At 39.0% G+C, this 19,792-nt stretch overlaps 1 protein-coding gene across 1 annotated transcript in view; it reads left to right on the plus strand.

Annotated features, from left to right (window-relative positions):
* STX7 (syntaxin 7) overlaps positions 1-19,294 on the plus strand; it is a 42,763-nt gene extending 23,469 nt beyond the window's left edge. The window contains exons 3-10 of the mRNA XM_039532076.1: positions 3,657-3,726; positions 6,702-6,792; positions 8,106-8,243; positions 9,135-9,187; positions 10,648-10,738; positions 12,546-12,618; positions 14,430-14,512; positions 17,824-19,294. Of these exons, the coding sequence (XP_039388010.1) occupies positions 3,657-3,726; positions 6,702-6,792; positions 8,106-8,243; positions 9,135-9,187; positions 10,648-10,738; positions 12,546-12,618; positions 14,430-14,512; positions 17,824-17,916 (692 nt within the window). The 3' untranslated portion in view covers positions 17,917-19,294. The remainder of the gene's footprint in view (positions 1-3,656; positions 3,727-6,701; positions 6,793-8,105; positions 8,244-9,134; positions 9,188-10,647; positions 10,739-12,545; positions 12,619-14,429; positions 14,513-17,823) is intronic.
* The last annotated feature ends 498 nt before the right edge of the window (positions 19,295-19,792 follow it).

Here is a 19,792-nt window from a genome sequence, read left to right on the forward strand (position 1 = left end):
CCCCACTCCGGGGTACCCTCTCTGCACTGGGCACCTCCCTGACCCACTGATTATTCCAGACAATTTAAAGCAAATACAAGTTGTTTACTTAACAATCAATTTAAAGAAAGAATAAGAATAAATGGGAACGGTTACAGGGAAACACATCACCCTGCTCTGTGGCAGGGAACATTACAAACAATGTCTCTGGACATCAAGGCACTTTGCAGTCTGTTCCTTGTAGGCCCCAGGCCTCCTTCTCAGGCCCTGGCTGTGCTGCAGGGATGCTGTGGGTGGGACACTTGAAATGGTGGTGACCACACACCTCCGGGCTTTGGGTGGTGGGATCCTTCTTCCCAGTGCCAGCCCCCCGGCAGGTTAAGGTCCCCCTCCCAGCCTGGCCTGCATGGACCCTTGGCTGGGGGTGTCTTTTTGTGCTGGGCCTTTTGCCCAAGGTCCCCCCCTTGGCTGGCCCCAGTTGCTCACTACACCTGGCTCTCTGGCTGCAGCTCCGCTCCTAGCACAGGATCTGCTCTCTCTCTGCGCTGTGCCTCTGGCTGCAGCTCCGCTCCCAGCACAGGGTCTGCTCGCTGTGCCTCTGGCTCTCTGGCTGCAGCTCCGCTCTCAGCACAGGATCTGCTCTCTCTGGGCTGTGCCTCTGGCTCTCTGGCTGCAGCTCTGGCCCCTCTGGATCTGGCCTGGCTCTGTTCTCCAGCTCAGCTTGGGCCCCTGCTTCCTCCTTAGCTCGGCCCCACTCCGTCTGCCTCTGGCACATTCCTGCTCAGGACCCACCCTGGCCTTCTGTCTCCCTGATTAGCCGGCCTGCCCTGTCAATCAGGCTGCCCTGGAGCATTGGCCTCTTGCCATTGTTCCCGGGGACTGTCAGTCTCAGGGTCCTGATTTGCCATCGATCCCTCCCCTTTTAGTGCTGGGAGCTAGCAACCAAAACACCCCCACTGAATGTTAGTAAGGGGGCAACAGTCCCCTTACATAAGGATAAAGCTGGATCAAGTTTACCTCTCTGACTTAGTGTAACACTACTGACCAGTTGCCTGGTAGGATTTTTAAACGTCCCCCTGAATTGTACAGTAGTGATCAGTTTCAGAACTGCAATAATGGACTAGATGGATTTTTAAAAAAAAGATTTGTGTGGTCTTGTACTTTATGTTCCTAATTGTGAGCAACAAACCATTTTGACCCTAAGTGGGGGGTGTCTGTTTGCCCATCTGAGAAGCTGGAATTTTTTTACATACAGCCCTTGTTTTATAGGGACTAAGTTTTCCCTCCCCCTGCCCCCATCATGTTCTCTATCCCCCTTCCAGTCACCAAAATATTCAGGAGGAAGCGTTAAAACTACAGTACAACATATATCTTTGAGAATCATGCCTGTGGCATTTGGAACTAAATATAGTGAAAGTGCAGACTTGTTCGGAGTAATTTACATACAATGGCCTCTGCTTAAACCTTCATTTGCTTTTAATCTTCTATTGCAGTCAGAAAATTCATCCTCCAGATGGCAGTAAGGTAATCCAAACTGGTAAACTTTCCTACATCTGTCAAATAGATGTAGGTATAGTAGAGTGCTTAAAAGCTTATGTCCAAAATACATGCAGAAGTATTCTGGAGATGAATTTTAGTAAATGTACGAGCACCTTGATTCTTATGTCCAAGGTATCTTTCTATAGGTAGAATATCAGAAATAGTTTGTTTGCTTTGAGAGTTTAGTACCCAGTAAAACTTAATAAATAGTCTATAATAGCCAATCAACCAACATCTTGATTAATTTCACAGTCATTTGCATGTTACCAATTTAAATTATATTTTACCTTTAAAGTAATTACTTAATACATTAGGTATATTGGACCCCAAAAAATAGACATCAGAAATAACTATTGTGGTTAACTACCAATAAAGAGGATTTCTAGTACAGTATATTTCAGCTTAGTAGTTCATTATTCAACACATTATTCAAAGGTTTACATTCATTTTAAGTAAATCTTGTCGGTATGTCTTAGGACACCATGTGCTCAAGGGGATATTTAATGTGACTTGGGCCCCAGAAGCTCTGTCTCTCAAACTTGCCAGCAGGTGGCATTTGTTCACAAATTTTGCTGTTGGTTCAGGATTTTTTTCTTAGAACTTTCTCTAGGTCTGTTCTGTTTAACTTGATTAAATTTTAAAACCATTAAGTTCTTTTTTTATATCAATAGTTTAAACTACACAGAAATTCAAGTATATAAATTCACTTTCAAACTTCCCAAAAGCTTATTTGTATGTTATGCAAGTTTGATTTTTATATATTTAAAAAAAAAAACTTTGCACAATCAGTTTTTTCCAAAATATTTAAGTACTTTCTATATTATGAGGGTAGAAAGAAAATTATCAGTCACTTTAACAATACTGAATATTGGAATTTATATATTTAAAACTAAACATATAAAAACAATATAATGATTAACTAACTGAGGACTCTTAAAAATATCTTTTAAAAATCACTCAACTGCTAATGTTGTTTTTTAAAATGTTTCAATAAGGGATTCTCACTTTTTTTTTTGTTTGTGTTTTTGTTTTATGGGATTGGATAAACACCTTGCTATAATATTTAGTTTATATAATAGACATCTTGTAGACTTTGAATGTATAATGCCATGAATCTTTATTTTTCCTGTTCTTAAACAGTAAAAGGAGGCATCTTTCTCAAACTCACTTTATCTAAATTTTGCAATTTTTCTTTAGTTCCTCAAAACACACTAAATTACATATCATGAAATCATCAAATCCAGAGCTCTTCCTACATCATATTTTCTGCTGCCTAGATGACTGCATGGGGATAAATGTGTTTTGGGGAGACAAATAACCGTTGACTGAGGGTATGCTAATATAGATTCTCCCCATTATATACTCTCCCTGTCTTGGCTTTCTAAAAATGTGCCACTGTGGAATCAGACTAGTGATCACATCACAAATAATAACATTGTAAAATAAAGCTCTGATTTCATTCTCTTCCCCTACCCCACCCCGACACATTTCCTTAAAAGGAAGGCTCAGGTGCATCTTCATTTTGCTAATTCAGAGCTGAGATACATTTTGTGTAACACGCTTAAAACTTGGCATGAGGCTTTGAGTTTCTCATTGTATCCCATAAGAAAATATTTGTTTTTATACATTTGGAACAAATGCTTAAATCAAACTTCAAATGTAGCCCTCAATATTCATTTTGTATCAGTACTACTTTAAGCTTAGGAATGTTTTGTGAGCTGTTGTCATTAACATACTAGTTATGAATATTTATACACATGTCAATATCGTATCAGTCTTTCAGATGTTTGTCTGATATAGCACACGCACAGGATGAATAAACCAGTACACAGTTTTTATTGCTTCTTGAAATAATTGTAGATAAATTTGAATTAAGGAGTCTGGCTTAAACTAACTTCAGCCTTTCATGACCACTTTCTGCCTAGATATTTCAGGATGTTGTGTTCCTTTTTGACATAACCTAGAATTTAATTTAGGCTTATTGAAAATCACATTTTGCTTGGCCTATCACAGTTGCACATACACTTTTTTCGTCAGCAAGTGTATGTTTTAGAGTTGTCAAGCAAAAATGCATAAAACTAAAGGGGAAAATATATCTAACTGGGTCATTTAAAATCTCTCTTCCTCTTCACTAACAGCTGCAGAAATACAAAGAATACTGCATCAACTTGGAACACCACAAGACACGCCTGAGTTGAGGCAACAGCTGTAAGTACTTTACATGAAGATCTCTCATTTCACGATATTGTAAATACTGCCTCAGTAGGTGACAGTGATTTTTAGCAAAGCATTCAGCTTTGTTGGGGATGGGACGGTGGAAGTAGAACAGAAGTATTAAAGCTTAAACATGAAAAAATTAATCATCTAATGTATTTTTGTAACCTTCAAGATCTTGCCATGCTAACCTATCTGACTGGCAGTTCTCAGTACTTCTGCTGAACATGTGCTGTGTTAAATATAATCACAAACTGACAGCACTGGAAGGTACTAATTTGGCTCTAAGGATTCAAAAACCTCCAGAACATTCTTTTTGTAGAGAACTCAATGTGGTATCCCCTGGAGAGGGGGGTGCTTTTGTGGGGTACTGCAAGAAGGCAAAGTGAGACTGTTAAACAATGCTAACCACAGTATCAAGTGAAATTACAAGGTGAACATAATCCAAAAATACTAGAGAAAGCAGAAGTGAAATAAGGCTAGTTGTCAGAAGTTACATTGAAGTTCAGCCCTCTGAATGTGGGCTTTCGTTTGTGTCCCATTGAAAGAGACTGCTAGCCGTTCTGTTTCTTAGTACAGAGGCTCATTTGACATGGACCAAACTCTTCTACCACTTTTATTCTTTAATCCTACCACAAATATGCATGGGCTGCATGTGCTGCATGAGCTCATTGAGTGAGAAAGTTGGCAGACATTTCTCTGTGGCTGTTAATATAGCACAGTAGCCATTGAATGGCAGGAGGGAAATGTACATTAGACCAGGCCTGTCACATTCATTCTGGGCAAGATGACAAATTACTCTAATTACTCTGAACTAGGACTACAAAATTGATGACATACTACCCTGGATCCATAATGGATTCCGACTGATGACAGTGATTTGAAAGTAAACTCTAGCACTTATACAGTAACTAAACTCAAAGTTTAGTTAAGTTCCTCTTGCACTTGGTATCATTCAGCATGGAATAGGGAGTGTGGGGGGGATGCTGCTAGGCATTCTAGTGCAGTTTCCTGTTTTTTAGCCATTTGCACATTGGATTGCAGTGATTATATATTGAAAATTAGGCACATAATTGCATACCTACATTAGTTGAAAATCTGATCTTGGCTAGTATGATTTGATCAGATTATGCCAGTGGCCCCCAAACTATTTACCTTGTGCCCTCCCCTTATCCCTGTCTGTGCCCCCCGGGCTAGGGCCAGGAGTAGGGATGCAGCTCTGGGAGGGAAGGGAAGTGGACCAGGGTTAGGTGGCCAAGGCTAGGGCCCTGGCTGGGGGCAGGGCTGTGAGGGCTGGCCCAGGCCCCAGCTGTGTGCCACCCCAAACATTCCTCCACACCCTTACACAAGGTGTCCCACGCTCTGGGGACCTCTACTTATGCAATGTTTTGTTTGGATTGAGGGTAAACTGGCTACAACTACATCTACAAAACCAACGTTAATCTGGTACGGTATGGGGGGTGGGAATTTGAATGTATACCAGAGGAATGATGCTCTGCTCCCTGAAAGTGGGGAAGCCATATGCCTTTTGTTGCCCAGATTTGCAATCTGGGAATACATGTAGGTCTCTGGCAGCTTCTAAATATCCAGGAAAATTGTATTGTGGCAGATGTTTAAAATATCTGCTCTTTGGGATGGGTCTGACATGCTTCATGTTTTCCTGTTTGTGAGTCATTCTGCAGAATCTAAGCTTTCTTAAAAAAAAAAAAAAAAAAAAAAAAGTTGTGACTGTGAAGATCACTTTCCAGTCATGTTTGAATGGTTGACTTAAGCAGTGCTGTTTTCCTCAGTCTCCAGATAGAGTGAAATTGTGACAGAGGCCTTGTCTACACTGCTACTTTCCAGCGCTGCAACTTTCTCGCTCAGGGGTGTGAAACCCCCCCCCCCCCCCCCCGTGTGAGTGCTGCAAGTTTCAGCGCTGTAAAGCACCAGTGTAGACAGTGCACCAGCGCTAGGAGCTGTGCTCCCAGGGCTGGTAGCTACTCCCCTCATGTGGTTGGTGCTGGGAGAGCTCTCTCCCAGCGCTGGTGCCACGACTACACAGCCATGTTAAAGCTCTGCCGCGGCAGCCCTTTGACATTGCTGGTGAAGACATCACCTGAGAGGTGGGAACTCCTGGCTTCTATTATCTCATTGGAATGTTTTGCTTCTAAAGCTTAATGAGGACACTTTAAAACAAACAACCCCCTCCCCACCAATGTTAACCCTTTCATTGCTGATCATTTTTGCAGATGAAATGGGGGAGGGGATTGAAGTTAAATCCATGGGAAGTGAGGAAGGGAAGGAAATAAAAAGGAAAGTAAGGAGAGTCACAGGCATGGAAAAGGCAACGAAGGAAAAGAGGATGAGGAAGGCAGAGTAACAAAGGGCATAAATACCTGTGCTAACAGTGAGTATGTTTCTCCACTAAAAGATACTGAACAAGTAATACAAGTTTAGTTCCCACATAAGAGACATCCTCCCCTTTTATTGGTACAAACCTCCCATTGACATCAGGAAGAAATTTGCTATGGATTGAGTGGGTGGGCATGGTCCTAAATTTACACCTGAGCCAAAGACCACAGTTTAAAAAATGAAAGTTTGACTGCTTGATTTATCAAAAAAGGAAACTGTTTTTTTTTTTTTCCTGATCTTCTCTTTTTAGAGGGTGTCTGAAGTCTGCTATATGTATACTTCATTGTTCAGGGGCCACCGCAAAAGCATCTTGATTCATTTAATTGACGAGGCTGCAAATTACTTTTTATTTTTCTACAAATATTTTTGCTTACAGATATTTCCAAAAATGGCTCTGGTATTTGTAACTTTTTCTGTACAATAGCCAGTGGCCGATTCCACTGCAAATGCCTATAAATAAATATTTAGTAAGATACTTGGTAACTGTTTTCAAAAAATACTGCTCCTGAGCAGCAATGAAATTGTTCCAGCAAAATAATCCAGTGGCTATAATGCAGACTTTGTGTTTGGTTTAGGCAGCAGAAGCAGCAGCATGCAAACCAGCTTGCCAAAGAAACCGACAAGAACATTAAAGAGTTTGGGTCTCTGCCTGCAACAAGTGAACAGGTATAAAAATGAAGAACATGGATCATTTGAACATAATGTTGGCTGATTGAAGCCATTCAGATGCTTTACGTTACGTATTCATATTATGGCTCTCATTACTAGATGTTGACAACATCCAAGTGAAGTCTGTGTTTAAAACGAATGTTCAGTGCTATGTAGAAGTCATTTAATAGGCCTCAAGTGCAGTAAAATGCACAATAGTTTTCTGTAAGCAATTGCTCCTACAATGTATCAGAACTAAAGCACTCTGACAAGAATTGCTACCACACGTGGTAATTACTATTGCTGCTGATGGTGTGTTATTGTGACTTGTAGGATTAAGAGATTTAAAATGAGTTTGTATGGTCAACAGATTATAATTATTTAATCACTTCTATCTCATTCATGTTTGCTGCTTAAACTTTGCACTTGGTACATAAATACCTCTAGACACCCCCTTCACCCCCCCCAACATTTTTTTTTTTTTTTTGAAGTGCCTCTTTTGCTTGGCCCTGGAGTCTGAAAGTTTGTGGTAAGAAACCCAACCATGTTGTTTGACCAGACTGTTCCCTCCCACCCTTGTTTGTGACTCCAGGATGGAAAAGTGGAGGTGATTGGCTGACTAAGGGCAAGTTGTAGCTCTTTGACACTCCCTTTGAATTTGCAATGTGATCTGTGTGGATGAGGAAATCTAGAGGAAATTCTCTCATGCCCTCACAGGGTCCATTCTCAACAGGAGTAAAAATTGGAAATTGATGGTTTTGTAAAAACATGATTACAAGGTCATTTCGCCTCTCAGGTACAGTTCAGGGCATACATTCAGCGCTTCTGTCTTATAATTAAATCACTGAGTTTCCCCTCCTCCCCCAATGCTCTGGGCTGTTTTTATACAGTTGAAATTTTACAATATCAAAATATTCAGCAATTGTACAGTGAACCTACTTAATAATTAATAAGTAAGACAGAAGGTCTCACTAGTGGCTTACTGAAAGCTGTCTGGATGTGTGATGCTGGATCCTCCTTAATTCCAGCTGTTAAATACCACTAAGACAGTTGAAAATGCATTGCATTCCTAATACTATTTTTCCACAATTGCTGTAATAGTGATAGGGTTATTATGTGAACCTGAATGGGAGGTAGTCCATACAATCTCAAATGAGAGGGAACATAGCATGGACCTCACACTTTAAATAAAGTGTCTCATGGCAACGGGAAGGGGGGAAAAAAAGAGAGGAGGAAGAAAAAACCACCCTTGAAATAATTTATTTGTAAAGCCTTGAACAGGAGCAAGCTTGTTTGCTGTTATAAAAATCAGTCTTGCTTTCCTCCAATAGCGTCAAAGAAAAATACAGAAAGATCGTCTTGTGGCAGAGTTCAGTACTGCACTGGCCAACTTCCAGAGGATCCAAAGGCAAGCTGCTGAGAAAGAAAAAGATCTTGTAGCCAGAGTAAGAGCCAGCTCTAGGGTATCTGTAAGTATCCAGAAATTTATTATTCAACTCAAACATAAAACCTACCTCTTTATTAGCTTGAGAGCAGCATTCTTACAGGATTGTCGCCATTGCAGGAGATAAAATAAATGTGCGCATGTAGAATGCGCGCACAATGCCAACATAGTTGTATGTGTGTTTTGTTTTTTTAAAACTTTGCTTGCCTTTGAACACAAGATATTAAATTTAAAACTTGCATTTCAGTTTAGTGGTTTGATTAAGGAAAAAATAACTTCAGAGTAGTTCCTGATTAAAAGACTTGCTGTGTTCTTGTGCCTATGTATGGTTTTACAAAGGTGTTCATAGGTACTCCACATAGTGCATATGCCCTGATCTTGCTGTGGGAATCATGGAGGTAGATCTTTATATGTGTATAGTGTCCCCTAAATCAACAGGGAATCTTTTTGGATGTAAGGATCCATCTGCTAGACCCCTTTGCAGGATTGAGGTTATCATGGGCTATGAAGCAGGAAACATTGAGTAAAGTAGTAGCCCTCATTTAGAGTGTCTTTACTTATATCAGTCTTAAATTGGATTTCAATTAATTTTAGAGAACTAAAACTAACAGTTTTTGGAGATGCAAAATTATGCTTTTTTTCGGTAGTAATATAGGCTCAATCCTGACCTTTGACTCCATGAATACAGCAATGTGTATTGGCATAAAATATATTGCAGGCTGCTACCAAGCCCAGTTATTTATATTTTTATATATATATAAAAAAATCTCCACACACACCAAGAACATAACTGACATTTTGTTTTAGAGCTACCGAAGTTAAAACCCCCTTAATCTTGATTCATTATGGTAATATCAACAAACACTTTATTATGTACCCATCACTGAAAATGGTAACTTTTTTGCTTTTCCTACAGGCTGGTCCTTCAGAAGACGGTTACAAAGAAGGAACACTTGTCTCTTGGGACAGGTAGGATGGGTGTGCCATAAACCTTATAACCTGTCTTGTAAAGTGATTGATTGATAGACTCCAATAATGGGGACTTATTTGAGAGAAAACCGTGGACTACAGCACAGAGTGTAAGAGAATGTGTGTGGTGAAACAATTATTAAAATCACTTATAGAGTGCATTTAAAAAAAATCTGTTTGTTAAAGCATGCTGTGTGTTTGGGGTTTTTTGTAACCCTCTGAAAGCTAACAATCACAAGCTGCTAGTGTTCTACAGAAGTTAAAATTAGAACTGAAAATATCAATTTCAAGAATATTTTTCTTGGAAAATATTCTTATTTCTATTTAAAAGTTACTGCTTTAACACTGTCAAACTCAGTTTCTGGGTCTCCTGGCCTTTAATGTGATCCGTTTAACTGCAACAGTGGAAGTTGATTTTTTTTTTTTCCCTGCAGAGGGAAATAAAAAAACTAAAATTAGTTTTTTTTAAAAAAATAATACAATTATATTACAATAAAGCCCAGAGGCTTCAACAGAGATAAGAGCCTAATTGTGATAGGCATTGTACCAAACTCTCCTTTCTCCCCTCTCCCACAAATAAACCAAAACTAAACCGAGTTGCTGCCACCAAATTAACCTTTATTTCCGTGTGTAATGGACTCAGAGCTAAGGGTTTTACGCGTTTGAGTCAGGTTAGATTTAGCTAACCCCAACCACTGCTGCCCTCCTGATTTATTTTCAGAGACTAAACCACCAACTGCAAGATAAGGGGGAGGAACAGGCTAATAAATGGACATGTGCATGTTTAACAACCTTAAGTAACAATGTACACTCATAAGACAAATTTTAAAAAGGCTTTTAAAAATTCTTATGAATTAACAAACATTAAAATGGAATGTGCTTCCTCTAGTTTGCTAGGGTCTTCTGAAGGAAAGATGTGGTAAGGCGCTTTCATCCAACTATGTCTGTAGAGGGCAACATAAAAACAATGCAGCCTTTTGTGTTTTATTCTTCCAGATTAGGACAGCTGGGTCTCTATAAAACTTGGATCAAGATATTTAACTATTAATCCATAAGACGGAATACCTGCATTTTTCTTCAAAGTGGCTTCTAATTCAGACTCCACTAACAAGGAAAGCCAAAATGGAGTCCAGACTCCAAATGACACTTAGTTCAGAATCCAAATAGAAAGATGCATTTGATATCTGCATGCTTAGTTAGAAAATGCTGAGCCAAAACACTAGGTTTTAAGGTGTTTTATATATCAAATCTGTTTAATAGCATACTTGTATAACTTTCTTTATTGAGGGCCTGAGGATTCAGGCCTTTCACATCAGCAGTACATATATTTTTGCAAAGGTAAAAACATCATGTGTGTATTGTCTGTACTTTAGTCTTTTTAACATGAAGTGTATTTCAACCTTATGTATAAATTGAGTTCAGGCGGTCTGAGTATTTTATTTTATTTATTTATTTTACAGTCAACCTCAAGCACAAGTGCAAGATGAAGATATTACAGAAGATGATCTCCGTCTTATTGAGGAGAGAGAGTCCTCCATCAGGCAGCTTGAGGTAAGCAGTGCTGCTATGTGCAGCATTAGAACAAACTTGAGAATATTTTTCTGATGCTTCCTAAAGCAGCAGGCATTAGCATTAGTGGGAGGAATCCATCATCAAAGGTTAGAAAATATTTTTTTCATGCAGAAATAGCTTTTATGCAGCAGGTAAAGAACTGCATGTGGAATTTCCTACACGAAAACCACTTTTCACTGTTCTATTACGCAGTGTCATGGTCTACTAAGCTCTCCTGACTTTACTTGAAGAATAAATAGCCACCCATGTGACTACCAAGTAAGATAGAACTTGGGTTTTCATGCAAATATCCCTAGAACTGTTTTTTCCAAAGACTTCTCTTTATCCCAAAGCATCTTTACAGACCATGCAGTTTAGCACAGTATTGCCATTCATTCTTGTCCATGGCTTGTTCCTCCATTAAGTCCATCCTAGTCATGTCCATGTTCAAAGGCAAATTTTAAATAAAATGCAAAATATCCCCTCTACAGAATTTTCCAGGTGGGGTATTTTTCAGTTTTTCCTGGTATCAGTTGCCTTTAATATCATTGTCTGGAAATGCAGGATAAACATATTAAATGTAATAAAAATGGGTAACTCCTTTTTGTACTACATATGCATATAAAGTACCAATAGTTGTGCATATGAAATATTGACTCCAGTAATGACTAAATTTTTCGGGAATTGAACAAATGCTCGAGGACTGTGCATTCATCTACCAATAGCAAAACAAAAAAACTTGGATGGGAGAGGCAGAGAAAATTCCAATATTTTAAAACAAAATAAGTACTAATGAACATATTAAATGACTCAGAAATGTAAGTTTTATGGATTAATGACATTGTGGCTGTTGTGGGTTCTGAAAAAGTAACTGACTTTTAAAATACCAGTGGAAATGAATGATGGATTCCAGACTGACTGAAATTATATATTTTGCGCTCCAACAAACTTTACCAGCAATTAAGAATCTGGAACTGGACCTTTTAACAGGCAATTTTACTGACACATGAGACAAATAGAATCCAGTCGTCTTTTCTTTATAGGCTTTGCAGTACTGATTGTATAAGAACTTACTTTTGTGGGTAAACTAAACAGAGGTGGATAAATAGGAAGTGTGAGCAAAACAAGAAGGTGACATGTCACCTTATCATAACCATGTTGTAATAGTTAATAGCGTATGTGCCACTGCCCTCTACTGGATGAAACTGTTTTTTGGTAACTAAGGGCTAGTCAATAATAAGAGTCACAAGTTTTTAATTTTAAACAGACATGGTTAAACTGCTGCAAAACCTTATGGGAAGATACTTATTTCAGTTTGGTTTAAGTCACTACAATTATTTAAGCCTTTTTGACATAAGCTACTCTTAAACTGACAGAATTGTGTTTTACATGGAATTTTGCACTAGTTTAACTCAGGCCATGTTTATATGGAGAGTGAGCATGCAGCAGACTATAGCACTCTAGATTTCCACCCCAACTTGCTGTGCATTAACTATCTGGCTAGACAAGCCCTAAACTAGTTTAAGAACACCTTTAGTTAAGCCATTGCAAGTTTGTGTGTAGACAAGACCTTAGAAATTGGCCTCTTACACTAGTAGGATGTACAGTGCAACTGATTTTGGATATTTAGATGAATGATAGTATTCTTTTAATCCAAATTAAAACTTGATCTTGCAAAATAATTTATATTAGCTTCTTGGTGCAGGAAACTATAGCTATCTAGTCTGAAATAATGCACAATGCTTAGCCAGCTACAGGAGTTTCCCATGATATTTGCTAATTGTTTTTAAATTATTTTCTCTTGCAGGCAGATATTATGGACATCAATGAAATATTTAAAGATTTAGGAATGATGATTCATGAACAAGGAGATGTGATAGGTAAGCACAGATCCTTAAAACATTTTAGAAAATTTACATGAAATTTGGGGGTGGGGGAACAGTATTCATCGTGCAGTATAATGCTTGGATCTTAATTTTAAACCACAAAATCATGATTCTCCAGAAGCTAGCAAGTTAAGATTTGTTTTTGATGGAGCTTTTTTGAGCACCTTCTCTGCTGACTGTATTTAAGTTACTTGAGGTTCTAACCTGTTGTGTTCTATATCGGCAGAGATTGTTGGATGATCTGTTAAAGCAATCTGGAAATTCAGTACACTTGGGGGAAAATGGCTTTAAACGTAGTTTCAGGTTCTATGCCTTCATTTTGAGTTTTGCTTCCAATTTTTGTGAGTTTAATTGCACTTTTCTTATTTTTGTAAAATGTCTTTTGCTCCCCATTTGAGTGAATTACCAACCTAACATGAGGAAAAAATGCAAAGTATAAAGAAACTTGGGGGAAACAATAGGAAAGTTATTTCCTTGGTTCTTTATGTTGGGCAAAGCAAATTAAGGGCTTCTCTCCACTTTACCGGGTGCGGTGATCGATCTATTGTGGGTCAATTTAGCAGGTCTAGTGAAGACCTGCTAAACTGACTGCTGATCACTCCTGTTGACTCTGGCACTCCACCAGAACGAGAAGCATAAGGTAAGTCGATGGGAGGAACTCTGCTGTTGACCCAGTGCGGTGTAGACACTGCATAAGGTCTAAGCTACGTCTACTCCAGCTGCGTTATTCGCATAACTGGAGTTGCATAACGGAGGTCGACTGAGCCCCATAGTGTAGACCTGCCGTAAGCTAAACCAAAAAACAGACACAGATGTTCCAAAAAAGATCTACACAGGGAGTTGCACTGGTGTCATTATCTTGGTTTGATAATGCCAGTAAATTACCTTGGGTAAGCCCTTAATTACATCAATAAATGCAAATTTAAGCACACACCATTTTCTCAGAATACAACTAAATAACACTTTAACCAACATTCACAGACTGGCTATGATTGGTTTTGTGCCCACAGAACCTTCTCTCAATAATTACTGATCCACCAAAACTTTCAAATAAAAGTTTCATCAATTGAATTTCGTACCAAGTGATATTCTTAAAGTTCTGGGTCACTCATTTCATCTATCTATCACCACTTTTCTTTCATGTCTTTCTCCGAACAGTAGGTGCTCTTCATCTCTCTCTCATTTATTCTCAAACACCAGCTTCCTGAGAAACTATCCTTAGTGGTTCATGTCCAAAGCCAACCCTCCACTTCTAAAATACCTGAACTTGGAAGTTATGATATCTGAAAGTCAACCTTGGAATACTTTGGGTGCTTCAGAAATTAGCCTCGTCACTGTTGCAGTATATATAGAGAAAATGACAAAGGAGGAAACTTCCAAAATGCAATAGGATAAAGTTTGTGTGTTAGTGATGGCAAATGAAAGTCAAAAGTGATTGTTCTTGCACTTTGCTCTGTGTATCTGAGTGTTTTATCTTCTGTGTTGATCAAAGTTAGTTTGAATGCTCTTTAGGGGATAAAGATTTAACAACTTTTTATTCAGGAAAGTAAGATGAAAATAAATACCATGAGGAGGGTGGTGGTTTTGTCTTGCAGTAGATACTTTATCTGATCCAATGGTACATAGAAATTTTAGGGGTAGTCTTGTTGGGATTTAATGTTATGAGAGTAAATATCTGCTCTGGGAATGTGGAAGATCAGAACTGCAGCAGCTGTAATTTTAATTAGTAACAGTGGCAAACATATGAGGCTTTTATTACATCAGGCTTTAATTGAGAAAATGACTCTCTTTTTTCTTTTAAAAAGACAGCATAGAAGCAAACGTAGAAAATGCTGACGTACATGTCCAGCAAGGAAACCAGCAGCTATCAAGAGCAGCAGACTACCAGGTAATATCAGTGCAAACTGCCAGTCATCTATCAATAATTGTCCCTTTCAGTTGTTTGTCTTAATTTTTATTATGGTAATTTAATTCTTCCTTATTGTTTTAATGGTTTGGAGACTTACTCAAAGACCCAAGACTGGTATAGGATAGCATCTCTGGGTCACTCTTCCAAATTCAGCCCAGGTTGGTAGTAACAATAAGTCAATGCCCTCTGAAAGTTTAGCAGCCTTATGTGAAATTAGCTGGCTTGTGTCTATACTATGGAAAACCATCAAAACTGACCTTCTCCTTGCCAGTGCAGTCAGGGAAGGATTAATAGAATCATAGAGTTGGAAGGGACCTGAGGAGGTCATCTAGTCCAACCCTCTGCTCAATGTGAAAGAGGGCTTCTTATATATATATATTTTTTTTTCTGGAGAGCTCCGACCTTGTCCATGTAGGTCCCGTGCTTCCAGGCGGTTTATGCTAGCCGCAGTGGCTCACTGTGACCCTCCACATAGCCCTTCTCTCTCTAGGACCAGAGTTACAGTCTACTGAGCCCTTTTCATCATAAGCCAGCAAGGAGGTTGGTGAGAGAACTCCCACAGTCTCTGTCCCTATGGACTTATTCCAGAAGAGTTTAGCCTCCTGTACTGACGGGCCTGTCTTCCCCTCCCAGGACGTATTTCTGTAGTGGCAGGTTGCGGGGAACCCAGGCCCGCCCTCTACTCCGGGTTCAAACCCAGGGACCCTAATGGCAGCAGCTGTTGGTAGCTGACCTTTCACTGCCAGAGTTGCTACATTTCCCTGGGCCACTTCCCCACAGCTCTCCCGCTTCTCTCACTTAATGCCTTTTTCACCCTTACCTTGGGGCTCCCATTCCAGTGACTTATGGGTGTCTTCATTACCCAGCCCTTCAGCCGCACTTTCTCTCCTCTGGTTCCCTGGCTCCCTTTGGCCTGACCAGAGTGAGCCCTTTTATAGTATCAGAGGGGCCTTAATTAAAGTCAGGTGCTTAACAGCCTCACCTGACTCTTATCAGGTTAATTGGAGTCAAGTGTTCTCGTTAGCCTAATAGCTTCAACTGACTCTTTGCACACTAATTGGAGTCATGTGTCCACCATAGCCTGGAGCAGCCCCTGCTCTGGTCAGGCAGGGAACAGAAAATTGCTTATCCAGTGGCCAGTATTTCTGCCTTCTACTACTTTGCTGTACCCAATTGGCCTGGTTTGGTTCGGTTCGGTCGGTCTGTCTATCGAGGCACTTTTGCTTCCCTCCTTTGTGAAAGGGACTCAAAGGAGAGAGGCCCAGAAGAATGCAGAGCTTTTGACTGCTTTGCTTTCTGTAGAGAGGTCTCTGAGTCCAAAAGAGATTCTCTCCAATGCATGGTAGGTTTGTTTTTGTTGTTTTTTAAATTTTTGGACCTGATGATGAGATCTAGAAGCCTTGAGGTAGAGTAGACCTACAGATATCCACCCATAACACAGATTATTCACTGCATAATTTTCATCAAAGACTACCGGGAACTGATGCCCCATCAGGACCATGCCCTTGCTTGCTAACATTCACCTTCTGGAAGAGAGTCAGTCGGGATAGAGAGCTTTTTCCCACGCTTGACCTGTTCTTGGGCAAATGAGGCCTGTTAGTCCACAACACAAAGGGCTCTAGCTACAAAATGGCAAATGCTTCATCCAAAGCAATTCCAGTATTGAAGCTCAAGGTTCTGAGGCACATTACATTGTATTTGTCTTTCCTCTGGCCAGCCACATCCCAAATATAAAGCTTGCATGGGACACTGGGGGCAGGAGACAGTAGTGTCCTCAAGGAGGATGTCTTTTTTTTTTTTTTTTTTTTTCTATGACCTCCAAAATAGGGCAGCAGAGGTGGGTGGGTGTGTGTGTGTGGAGGGCGGGGGGTGTCTGCCACGCTGCTTCAGTTGGTGAAAGAAAGGCACTGGGCTTCTGGCCTATCCATCTCAGTTGAATGGGCATGGAGAATGAACCTATCCTTTTGTGTTGTAATTTCCCTAAGTCAGGGTTGGGGTTCGGTAGGGCAGTATAGGGAAGTTTTGTGCTGCTGCTCAGGCTGCATAAATCTCTTCTGTGCATAGAAGACTTTGCTTTCCAGTTCTGCCATGTTCACTGACTTAAAAAATAAAATGAAAGAGCAAAGTTTTAGAAACCTGTGAAGACTTTTTTTTTTATATTTAAAAAAAAAAAAAAGTCTATTTAGAGAGTCTTAAATTTTGGCCTGTGTTAGAGATAATCTTATTGGTAATACATCCTCTTCCTTGAAAACTTCTCTGTTGAAGTTGGCCTTCTCGTTTAAAGTCTTATACATATTGCAGTTATAGCCAGGCAAACGAATCAATGGGGAAAATTTACTAAACCTAAATTTGTCTGCTGGCTTGTAAGGGACAAAATAAGGTGGCCAACTTTTTAGTAAAATATAGGCAGGGCTGGTAGCACCACTTATTAAGATTGCCCAACAGTTCCCATTATAAGACCCTGTTTTCAGTTGCTTATAAGTTTTTAGTTTTGTTTTTGTTTTTCTCCAAACTTTAACCATTTGAGATAAAATTTTCCATTCCAGTGTCTGCCAGGCTAAATTTTTTTTTTGAAAACTTCAGCCAAAATGATTGATCTATTTCAAAGAATGAGGCAATACAGAGGAAAATACATAATTTTTGCCCATGCTAAAAACTTCTGGTGACCTTTTTATTTGAAAAGTTTTAACATCCCATGGATTTTGGAGAGGGACTTGAAATTTGGCTGAGGAATGGTCTTTGTCATCCCTGTGAAAATCCATGCAAATTTGGCCAAGTTATACGCTTTTGAAAAACCTCAGTTTCTACATACTCAGTAGAGACTTTTTTTTTAGCAGCTGAAATCTAATTCCATCCTTGCTGAGTATGCTCAAGCCTCTCGCAGCTCCCTAGTACTGAGCATATTGCATATGTGCCATCCCCACAGAGCAACTAAGTGTGTTCCCTCCAGTTCAGAGCTGTGAGAGTAAAGCCAGACATTACCTGTAATGGCTGATCCCTCCCCTTACAGACAAAAAAACCACAACCTATATACTCATTACATTTCCTGTGAGATGCCAGGAAGAATGTATTTTTCCAATGTGAATTCCAAATACCCTTGAAATCTAAGGAGTGAAGGTATAACTTTTATTGTTTGTTTCCTGAATGACTTTTGCCTGTTAACCATTTACTGTCTTAATTGTCTTTTTTTAAGTACACAGCTCATTTAGATTGTGTAAATAACAGAACCACAGAAGCAGTTGCTAAGTAGTTCTGAACACTGCACAACAATCAAATTTTTGTATTAACAGCGCAAGTCACGGAAGAAAATGTGTATCATCATTCTTGTACTTGTCATTGGAGCAGTGGTTCTTGGACTCATCATATGGGCATCTGTGAAATAAGACTGTTGAAAGAGCATTATTTAAATTATGCAAGAAAACTCCTACAATCATTTTTGTCTGCTTCTGAAGCTGTTCAGTAAATGATGGTTCTATACTTTATCACCGTTGCTGTTTTTAAAACCTGAGAAATGACTGTTGGTACCACTAGTTGGTATAACTTCCTTCCATTCTTGGATTTGAGATTGTTGTCTTGCCAGTACAGCCAATCAGTCAGCTTTATAAACTTACTTTTCGTAGGTAAACTTATTAAATAAACACCTCTAAATATTTCGGGCTAATCAGAATTTTTGATAAAGTGGGGCATAATTTGCTTTGATATTTCTAAGTGTTGCCAAATCAAAACAGACTTTTCTGAACTCCTTATTCTAATTGGGACAACACACTTATTGTCACAAATTGTTTTTAAACTGGTGAATAGGTCTTCCCCACTCACTGTCTCCTGTAGATTATTCAAGATTATAACATAAAACCATGTTGACGTCAGAAAACTATCCTTCACTATTGAAGCCTTTGGATTAGGTGTTCCGTTTCTGATTGACTAGGAAATCTTTCATAGATTTCATTTGTCTTTATCTGGCAGTAGGTATCTGTGTGCCAGGCAAAGCCTATTTTATAAGTTAAAATGGATGGCAATTTATTAATATAGGCTTTTTGATTAAACTCTTAAATTTAGAAATGAGACTTTGGGCCATATTTTAATTAGCATTCGTGCACCTAACTTATGCACACACATCTGGTATTTTCATGCCTAAAATAAGTGTTGATAAATGATTATGCACAATTAAACATGTTTGGCTGAAAATCTGGGTCTAATTTTAGTTGTGGACTCTAAAGTATGATATTGGGAGTATGAAAATTTGTAGTTTCCTAATTGCACTTGAACTCCAGTGATCTGAACCTGCTGTTATGGTATAAATACTTTTGAACAGTACAGACCCCAGTTTGTAAAAAATGTATTTGTTTCTTATGCAGTCAGAGAGAGGAGGACTAATAGTTAAATTTAGTGTCCATGACTGATTAAGATCTCTACTTCCAAATGCCAATCAGTTGACCTGACTCAGCTTGTTCAGAAGCTTGGCCATGCTTACAGCTTTCCAGTTTTTTTTCCTTTTTGTGCCATTTTATACTAATCCATAATTAGAAAGGTATTTGCCTTTGTAATTGATGTTATGCTAGTGCACTAATCAAGAATATTGTGCAGATGAAAATGTCACTTAATCTGTATTTTATAAAGTTCTTGTACAGCAGTTTGCTAGAGAATGCACTGTTTACATAACAAGCGGAGATTTACCAATTGAGAATCATTTAACTGTAAGTATCTATGGACTTAAAATTGTAACCATGAAGCCAAAATAAAGATGATGGTTTTTAAAAGTGAGGGTTTTTCAGAATGTGTTTTTTTTTTTCTTCTGTACCAGCACACATCACTCACCAAATGATTAAAGCTCATTTAAAAGGGGACAAACTCAAACTGTAAGCTGCAAATATGCAATCTGGTCCACACAAGGACTTCAAACGTGTGTGTGGGCCCGTTCAACTTAAATGGGACTCCATGTGTATAAGAGTTCAACCAGATGTATCAGATTGCAGGGTCAAGACCCAACATTGGACAATGGAAATTAAGGTCAAGGTTTTCACCTCTTTCTGAAGGCTGGCTGTTCAGGAGGATATATTCATTACCAGTTTTGTAATTTTAAATATATCGGATAGGAGCCCAGAATTACAGGATGGGCACCTATAGATGTGTCCTAAATTTTGAAAGAAATAAGCTTTAATGTTAGGTTCTTAGTGCTGAGTGTTTGAGTTTCAAACACTCCAGGGTATGTTCTTTTATTTAAAAACTGTGGCTTTTTATTTTATTTTTTGGGTGGGGCGA

Source organism: Mauremys reevesii, linkage group 3 (assembly GCF_016161935.1).
Source record: "Mauremys reevesii isolate NIE-2019 linkage group 3, ASM1616193v1, whole genome shotgun sequence".
Taxonomy (NCBI): Eukaryota; Metazoa; Chordata; order Testudines; family Geoemydidae; genus Mauremys; species Mauremys reevesii.